Below are 10507 nucleotides of genomic sequence, written 5' to 3' on the forward strand. Positions count from 1 at the left end.
AGCTTAAAAGAAACTGAAGAACTTACCTGGCTCAACCAAACTCAACATAATTGAACTCATTTCAATATAAAGCAGTTTAAAACAAGTGCAATATAAAGAAAAAGGAAAACTGTTTAAAGCATGATGTTACTCATAATCATAATATCATAAAAGACATACCATGCTGACAATCAAAGTCTACTTGTGCGATGCATGAATGAAGTCTCATACCCCTATTCATACTAAGCAGAACCCCTTGAGGAACCATGCAAATACTGTTGTGGAGTTTCTCTAACCGACAACCACCACTATAAGCCTAAGTGGTGATACAACGTTCTTACCATCACGCTGCCAGACTGTCCTATACTTTGCCGTCATATAGAACTACTTAACTTAGTGGATCCACTAGCTTAACTTATGTGATCATCTAAAAAGTATGACCCATTAATACCCATGATGGCTACATGGTTTATGGAGACTTGAGTTAACATGAACTCGCATCCCCATATCGGTGCTCAATACTACTCCAAAAAATATACTTAGCTCATATGTTTTAAAAACAACTTCTTCTCTGATTTGAGATAGTTACTCAAACATAGCTTAAAAGCTCTCTTGAAATCGATGTTCTCTTTTATTGCTCAAAACTCTTTTGGAAATCTTAGTTTCCTCTCATCTTAAATGTGAAAACATTTACTCTTGGGAATTCTTAGTTCCCATATATCATTTTAAAGAAAATGAATATTACTCTTACTTTTTACTCAACTTCAAAGCTTAAGTCTTAAAACAAAGTTTAAACATTTGTAAAAGACTTCTTAAAATATGGTTCATGTCAAATGATGGACATGAACGACTCAATGCAAGATTTTCAATAACTATAGATAAAACTCAATACTTGGAACTCAAGAACTTCACTGATACTACTCATTTCAAGAATGCTCAACTCAAAGGGTTCATGCGGAATTATGAGCATGAACTACTCAACTCAAGGACTCAAATAAACTTCTCATCTCAAGATTGCTCGACTTATAAGGTTCATGCGGAATTATGAGCATGAACTACTCAACTCAAAGACTTCATGGGTAACATGTAATAATCCCATGATTAGAAATATAATCTCAAAGGGAATTAGGAACTCAATACTCAAGACTTGAAGATACTACTCCTCTCAAAGGTACTCAACTGATGAAGTTCATGCGGAAGTTATGGACATGAACGACTCGACTCAAGGGTCAAAATATCAATAAGGAACTCATGTATATGACTCTTCTCATTCTCATACTTACTTACTCAAAACTTAACTCATATCTATGATGAATCTCAAAGGATTTACAATTGAATTCAAAGGCTTCCTTGAACTCTACTCTTAACTCTCTCTTGAATTTGAATTATGAATTCAAGAGTTATGATTCATGATATGAAAGGATCTCAATAACAATATAGCTATTCGATAATTAGGAATAGAACTTTGAAAAGAAACATGAATTCAAGAACTAAAAATCAACTTATCTCAAGAATACTCAAATCTAGGGAAAGTATCCTAGATTACTTTTTTACTGATCTGAAAGTAGATTAGGGCGTGAGGACGAACTAGTCCAACACTATGATAGCCCTACATACCTAGACGAACAAGATTTTTGAAGAATCATTAAGAATCTTGAAGAATTTTGCAGAAGAACTTGATTAGAAGCCTTGAAACCCTAGCTTGAAGGTAAACAATCAAGAAAGCCTTTCTTGAGATTCTTGAATTAGTTTCTTGAAATCTCTATGGCCAAGAATTATAATTTTCATTAGTGAAGATGAAAATCTGATTGTTTTGAGCCTTTTATTAGTCAAGAAATTAGTTTATGGTTTTCATGGAGGTAAAAAGACAAAAACGACTCTTTTTAATATTTTCCCGTCGGCTAATTCGTAACAGCACTGTATAGGTTACTAAAATAGACATAACTTTTTACTTAGAAATTCGATTGACGCGAAATTGGTGGCGTTTGGAAAGTAGATTCAAATACCTTTAATTGGTTAGGTTATGGCTCACGTAACTTTTTATATTCTAAGAGATATGGTTGTTTGAAGTTAACCCAAGTAGAATCTTACATCAAAACTTAATGAAACTTCAAGAACACTTATTAAGAACTCATCAAGAACTTAAATCCTTAAATTTCAAGAACGAAATTACGCTGAATAAATCATGATTGGCGTGTGGGTGAAAGAACCCAACACTATGGAAGCTTAAATACCTCTTAGGGATCAAACCCATGGTGACAATCCTCAACAACTCTCAAGAATTTCGACGAACGCCTTCATCCTTTCTGTTTTCTCATCTTCTCTCTTCTTCTTTTCTCTTCTTGAATTCTCAACTAAAACCCTAGGCATAATCTAGGATTATAAAACTGAACCTAATAGGGTTAGACCACTAAAATGTTACTAAAAATGAATTAAATCTGATTGGGTAAGGAAAAGACCAAAATACCCCTCACTATTTTCGACTAACTTTCCTTAACTGGACAGCCTAATTTCAAAAGATCATATCTCACTCGTCCGAACTCGAAACTTAGCTAACTTGGCGGTGTTGGAAAGATAATTCAAAGGTCTTTCCTACGGTATATTGTAGCACATCTAACTCATCATGTGATAGGAGTTATGATCATTTCAAGTTGACCCAAAACTCATAACTTGCAATATTTCAGATTTTGCTATTTCCAATTTAGTTCTTTTTCGAACTCAAGGTGCTACATCTAGTGAACTTAACACTTAAGAAATTTTAATTCATCGGTAAAATCCTACTCACAATGAAGGATGGTTCAAGTTTTAGCTCAAAAATTTTCTGGGGTGTTACAATATCTCCCTTGAATCCCAAACTCATGCCACGTGTCACAGTGACTAGGCATCGAAGACCAACAAAGTGACTCCACATGTCCAAATGAGGTGGTAGTCCCAGTCAAATGCAAGAGCGAATCACAATGCTCCAAGTGTCAAAATGACATCATTTGGCCAATCACAAGCAACTTTGTCCACTCCTTACAACTATAAATAGGGGATAGACATGACATTCAAAAGGGATCAAAAAAACACTTCAACAAGCATTCTGCAATTGGAGAAAGCTACATCAACTACATAGATCTTTGAATGAGTGATCAACAGAGTTCTTCTCGGAGATCGACTTGAAACGACGAAGCGCTTTCCGACCTTCCTGGAGATCAACAACATCTCAAGGAGATCTACATCATCTAACAATTCGAGAAGTACGCTACTGAAGGCCCTCGAATCTTGGAGAAGCTTAGGAGGGAGAAAAGACAAATCTTCAACAAGCATTCTGCCATTAGAGAAAGCTACAACACTAGTTACATAGCTCTTCGAATGAATGGTCCACGAAGTTCTTCCCGGAGATCGACTTGCAACGACGAAGTGCTTCCTGACGTTCCCGGAGATCAAATACATAAGGAGGTCTACATCATCTTACATTCGAGAAATACGTTACTGAAGGCCCTCGAATCACGGAGAAGCTTAGGAGAGAAGAATCAAGAGAACAATAGAATTGTACTCACAACGATTCATCAATAAAAATAACATTTTTCTTTTATTTATTTTACTTGCAGTTGATTTTCAGCGCTTACGAAAATTTGTTGCGAACAGTTAGCAATACACACAATTATACATAGGTTAGAAAAGAGTACCAAACAAGGTACTAGTAATACACAAGGCTAATGCATGCATTATTTTTCCTGATACACTCCACCAAACGACCCCTAAGAGTGTTCACATTTGTTTGTAGAATTCCAAGAAGTTTTTTAATGAGTAAATTAGTGCGATTATCTTTTTATTTATAATTTCTTAAGCACCTTACAAAATGAAAAATGATCAACTAATATGAAACAAAAGGAATATTGTTCTTTGTGAAATAATAAATACAACTTTGTAAGTAGTAATTCATCTTTTAGAAAATATCAACCTTTAATAAGTTAAAGGCAAACATGATTTTTTTTTAAAGTATTTATCTTGAATTTTGAAAAATTCAATTATTTTGAAAGGCCAAAAAATTCAGCGAAAATATAACCAAACGTTTTCGTCATGTTTGATTGTGAAAATTCTGACGAAGTCATTTTAATTATTAAATATGTGATAGGCATGTGGGACAGGAAGACCTGCCAGATAATTAGAATAGACAGGCGGCTCCACTTGGTAGTACACCACTTCTTTTTGTAGTTTGTAGCTTTCATTATCTCGATCGACAAAGGAATTCATGATAATTGAGAAACATCTACTCAATGCTTTGTGTTCCGTTTTTTTCTTCCACTCAAAATTAACTTATTTTTGTTGTTATTTAATAATGGATTTAAATGATAAGATACAATATAATTTAAGTAATAATTAAAATAAATATTGTATTTTAACAAATAATACAACGGGTAACAACCATTCAAACAAAGTGTAAAATAGTGAAAAACTTTATAATTTTTCCACATAAAACAATTGTTATTTTTTTCTTTTCACATTGATTAAATCAAAATATTTATAAAAATAGCCAGTAGTCATTTTTAAATGAAAAAATAGTGATTTTTTAAAATAATATTGGTCCCTAATCTCATCGTGTTTTTACATCAGGTTAAGAGAGTCACACGATTGAATGAAAACTAGACTTGGGTCATCTTTCTCCTAGGAGTTAATTTTGAGTTTGAATAGGTCCAACTATTTATTTATCGTGTTAGTAGCTAGAGTAAGATTTATCTCAATTATTGTATAATAATGTTGGATTTTCATGTTTAATTTTAGATGTGAGGTGTCGTGTTAAAAAGTCTCACATCAGATAAAAAGTGATAAATAGTTTTCTTATAAGATTTGAACAATCTTTTTGTTAGAAGATAGTTTTTAGGGTTGATTTAAGCTCAAAATTCATTTCTTTACTACATTAAACTACTATAATTTATTATAAATAAATAATTAAATAAAGTTACATTATTTAACTATAGTTAAATGATAAGAATGTATAGTTTAACAGTATTTATTAGCTTCGATTTAAACATACGTATTATGTAGTTCATATATGTCTTTCATTTTCGCTCTTTTTCTATAAAAATAAAAACAACAAAAACCAGTGTATCATGTGAGTATTAAACTAAACTTAAGTCAACTAATAAGGATAAAATAGAAATCTTAAGACCTACTAATTTTTTAAAAGAGAATGCCTTATTTTTAAACAGACTATAACCGTGCAAATAGAATAGGATAACTTGTTTGAATAGTTGTTACATATTTAATTCATGTTTATCAAATGTGCCTTTAATTTAATTTATATTAATTATTTTTAATTATAAATTCAAAATGCTCAGCTTATATCATTTTACATTGTTATATAAAATCATACCTCAACAATCTTAAGAATAAATTTATAATAGGAAAATTATAAGGCTAAACAAACATATACTAGTTAACTAGTTATCATAGCTATAGTTTTAGTTAATTACCACTCGCGAACAACATTCAGTGATAATTATGCGGACTAGGATTTTGAGTTTGTGTAATTCACACGTTTGTATAATTCGGAATTTGTATAATATAATTTGTACAACTTTTGTATAATGTAATTCTGTATAATATAATTTGTATAAATATTTAAAGTTTAGATGTTTGTGTTTGTGTAAATTCATTGTTTTGAGTTTATACAAAAATAGCTCAATTATACAAACGTACCCGTCAATTATACAAACGATGCACCTTAAACTGTAGCTACAACCCGTAAATATATGCAAATTATAACTATGAAACATAATTAAGTTTATTATAATGGTTATTTGTGAAAACTCCCTATAATAATATTATGTAGAAAAGTAAGAAATGAGGTAAGATTAGTTTTTTAAAAAAAATAGGATAGAAGATTTTAAAATATATTAAATAATAATAAAATAAATGAAAAAAAATAAATTAACCACACAATCATACCAAATCGATTGTTACGTAAAACAAAATTCCCACTCTTAAAGAATCATATATTTTAAGATTACACATGTTAGTAGAGGTTCAAATAAAACTCTCATTGTTACGTAACCATATATTTTAAGGATACACATATTACTAGAAGTTCAAATAAAATTCTCATTGTTACACAACCATATATTTTAAGGAAACACATTTTACTAGAGGTTTAAATAATATTCTCACTGTTACATAACCATATATTTTAAGGAAACACATGTTAGTAGAGATTCAAATAAAATTATCATTTTTACATAAGTAACATGGTATAGAGATTTAAATAGAAAGATTATGAATCCGTCCAAAAGTTACACGTACTCAAAAGTTAGGTTAAAATGAGTTGAGATTATAAATGAACGAGTCCATAACCCGTCACATGAATGAATTGAGAAAGGAGGCTCTAGCTTATACCTTGCTGTGCTCCTCTGATCTCTTCTCATCAAAAAGAGAGTAATCAAACGCAACGTATCCCCACACCCCCATACCCCACCCCACCCAACTTCATTCATTCATAAACAAAAATTGAACTTGAAGATAGAAAATCTGAAGCTCTAAATTGGCTTGATCTGATTCTATGACGATTTATTTGAAAGAGAGATTTAGCTATTTTTTGAATAACAGATGGCTCGTGTTCGTTGCCGCAATGTGGATTCAAACTTGTGCGGGCATTGGATACTTATTCGGCAGTATTTCTCCAGTAATTAAAATCTCTCTGAATTACAATCAGAAACAGATTGCTCGATTGGGTGTGGCTAAAGATTTGGGTGATAGTGTTGGATTTTTAGCTGGTACTTTGTGTGAAATTTTGCCTTTATGGGCTGCACTTCTTGTTGGTGCTATTCAGAATTTTATTGGATATGGTTGGGTTTGGCTTATTGTTACTCGAAGAACTGCACCTTTGCCATTATGGGCTGTGAGTACACTACTCTTCTTCATTCATCTTCCTTCAAGTTTTTGATCGAAAATTTTATTTTCTATTTAAATAAAAAAAATTTACGAAACTTTAAATATCGAAAATGATATTTCTTAATTGAAGCTTGAAACAAGTTTCACAAGTGATTCAATTGACTGTGTTCTTGTCAACTTATAACACATCTCATCTTCATCTCAATTGTACAGTTTTTTTTCTACTTATACTATCGAACACAGAAAAAAAAATTAAGAAAACGTACATATTATTATCCCGGTTTATTTTTTTAAATTTTTTTTTGCTTATGAATCGAATACAGAAATTTCTTAGGAAACAATTTTCATAGAAAATTTCTCCGTACTGAACGCACCTCTATCTCTATGAGTTTTCTTTGAAACAAGACTCTTGCTGTCCACTCATTTCATTTGTACCTTTTTGCTATCGTTGGACGTTGAAAAGTTTGCATTTTTTTATATGATATGCATTAAATTAATTGGATTGTCACCAAATCATATTTTTTTGTTTGCTTTGTCAAACACAAAAACTAATTTTCAAAAAGTTTGGTGTGGAACTCTTGCCATCTCAACATGCGTTGAGCTCAAATGGCCTCGAAGTCGAAAAACATGTTTCTGTCCGGGGCAGATCCAAAGTTTTAGCCACGGGTTAACAAAACTAATAATTATTTTGCTAATACTTGTGTATTAAAAAATTCACTAATATGTTATAAATATTTAATTGTGAACCCAAATTAATTTGAGATTATTATAAGAAATTCATAAATTTCAAATTTTGGATTCAGTTTTGTTTCTGCATACTGATGCATTCAATAATTCTGTTTATTTTTCCTAGTCTGACATTTCTATTTTGAGGAAGTATTTAGTGTAAAAACGAAGTTGGAATACTATATATATACCCCGTAAATCGTAATAGTAAATGTTAGACAAGCATTTGTGCCTTGTAAATAAAGGTAACAAGTGTACTTTTCTCTTAACGAATGGAGACAAAAGTGCTTGTGTCCACTCGTCCAAGTTGATACCTTACATGTGACATATCAAACAATTCCCTCAAAGTGCTATTTAAATTGCATCCGTATCTCCTCATTTTAGGAAAGTATTTATATATATATATATGAGATAAGATATAAATATCCTCTAGATTATGATCGAAATTTCAGAGACACTTTAACTAAACTAATGTCTTATTATTCCCAAACCCTTTTTTTTTTTGTAATTTTGTACATTTTCCATACGCCTCAACTATGCGAAGTCACGGAGTATGCCACATAAGCCAAAAGGTGTACAAAATTACAAAAAAATGAGTTGAGGTAATAGTACCTTAGTTTAGTTGAGGTGTATCTATGAAATTTCAATCATAATCTAGTGTTACTTGTGCCTTTATCTTATCACCAATAAGCCATGCTTGATTGGAGTTGAGGCATAGTACCAAAGTTTGCACTTGGATATCGATATTCAACATAATCAATACTCATTCTGCTTCTCTCAGATAGTTGGTCATTGACCTCAGTCCCTATATTGCTGACCATCATAATGAATTATGTCTTATCCATGACATAAATTGGGCATAACTTATTAGTGTCAACTAGAGTGCAAAATTGTCACACATTCCTTGTTTTCTCTAACAGTTGACTTAAGTTTAACCATTTCTCTGCAGATGTGCATTCTTATATTTGTAGGAACAAATGGTGAAACCTACTTCAACACAGCAGCTTTAGTCTCTTGTGTGCAAAATTTCCCGAAAAGTCGTGGTCCTGTGGTTGGGATTCTTAAGGGATTTGCTGGGTTAGGTGGTGCTATTTTAACTCAGATATATGCAGTAATCCATTCCCCGGATCAGGCTTCACTTATATTTATGATTGCCGTTGCACCAGCAATGGTGATTATAGCTCTCATGTTTATAATCAGGCCTGTTGGAGGCCATAGACAAGTTAGGCCTTCTGATGGTTTAAGTTTTTCATTTGTTTACAGTATATGCCTCCTTTTAGCTTCTTACTTAATGGGAGTTATGATTGTTGAAGACGTTGTTGATGTTAGCCAAAATGTTATTGTAATCTTCACAGCTATTCTATTTGTTATCTTGATAATCCCTATTGTGATCCCTATCTATTTGAGTTTCACTCAAGAGCCAAGAGTAGTACCAGAAGAAGAGGCACTTCTATCTCAGTCAGGTGATCAAGGTCCTGGCAGATCAGAACACGACGATGGTCAAGAAATTATATTTAGTGAGGTTGAAGAGGAGAAACCGAAGGGAGTAGACTTGCTTCCTGCTTTAGAAAGGCAGAAAAGAATCGCGCAGTTACAAGTGAGACTAGCACAAGCAGCTGCAGAAGGAGCTGTGAGGATCAAAAGAAGACGAGGTCCTCGAAGGGGAGAGGACTTTACTTTAGTCCAGGCTTTAATAAAAGCAGATTTCTGGCTTATGTTTTTCTCATTGCTTTTCGGTTCTGGATCTGGTTTGACTGTCATTGATAACTTGGGACAGATGAGCCAATCTTTAGGATATGAAAACACACATGTATTTGTTTCGATGATTAGCATATGGAACTTCCTTGGCCGTATTGGAGGTGGATACTTTTCTGAGATAATCGTCAGGTATTAACTTATCTTTACATGAATATTCAAATCTCATAAATCTCTCACACGACCTTGTCAAACAGGGATAATGCATATCCAAGGCATGCAGCTATGGCTATTGCTCAAGTTGTGATGGCCTTTGGTCATTTCTTCTTTGCTATGGGTTGGCCTGGAGCTATGTATATTGGTACTCTTTTGGTTGGACTTGGTTATGGAGCTCATTGGGCGATTGTGCCAGCTGCTGCTTCTGAATTGTTTGGGTTAAAGAATTTTGGGGCTTTGTACAATTTCCTCACTATTGCCAACCCAGCTGGTTCATTAGTATTCTCAGGTCTTATTGCTAGTAGTATATATGACAGGGAAGCTGAAAAGCAAGCTCAACAGCCCCATGAAGGACGTTTGAATTTGGCCTCCGTTTTGACAAGTTTTTTAAACATGGATGAACCTCTAAAGTGTGAAGGTACCATTTGCTTCTTCTTGACTTCCTTGATAATGTCAGGACTCTGCATTGTTGCAGCTGTTCTAAGCATGACTCTGGTGTACCGCACAAAGACAGTGTACGCTAATCTGTATGGAAGATCTCGTACGTAATGTATCGAAGGATAAAAATATAAGCATCCTGAAAAAAGACATCGTCTGCCAATTCATATTTCCAAATATCATTATAATGTGACACTGGAAACCATCACCAGAATAATTCCAGGAGAGAGCAAACGACGAAGAAGACAATAGCCTGGTTTTGCTGTTGCAAAAGCATTCCTTGGTTGAGTGAAATAATATTTGTATTGCAAGTCATTTCTGTATATTTGTAATTTCTCAATCTTCAAGTTGTTAAATTTTTTATTGTCAACCACCATCAGTAAGAGTGTTGATTGATTTTTCGCTAATTGGCAAATCCTTTTCTGTCAGAGATTGGTCCAGTGGCATTGATAACAATGACGACAATAACAACATACCTAATTTAATTTTAATCCCACAAAGTGAGATCTGGAGAGGCTAGGATGTACTTGCACCTTGTCCCCTACCTTGTGAAGGTAGAGAGGCAGGCCACTCAGTTATT

The 10507-nt window shown here is 33.0% G+C and overlaps 1 protein-coding gene across 1 annotated transcript; it reads left to right on the forward strand.

The window, feature by feature from the left end:
• The first annotated feature begins 6310 nt into the window (after positions 1-6310).
• On the forward strand, positions 6311-10355 carry LOC125846448 (protein NUCLEAR FUSION DEFECTIVE 4-like). Its single transcript, XM_049525859.1, has 3 exons — positions 6311-6859; positions 8528-9465; positions 9531-10355. The coding sequence occupies exons 1-3, from the start codon at positions 6521-6523 to the stop codon at positions 10036-10038; spliced, it is 1785 nt and encodes a 594-aa protein (XP_049381816.1). The 5' UTR covers positions 6311-6520; the 3' UTR covers positions 10039-10355.
• The last annotated feature ends 152 nt before the right edge of the window (positions 10356-10507 follow it).

The sequence above is a fragment of the Solanum stenotomum genome, chromosome 12 (genome assembly GCF_019186545.1).
Source record: "Solanum stenotomum isolate F172 chromosome 12, ASM1918654v1, whole genome shotgun sequence".
NCBI lineage: Eukaryota > Viridiplantae > Streptophyta > Magnoliopsida > Solanales > Solanaceae > Solanum > Solanum stenotomum.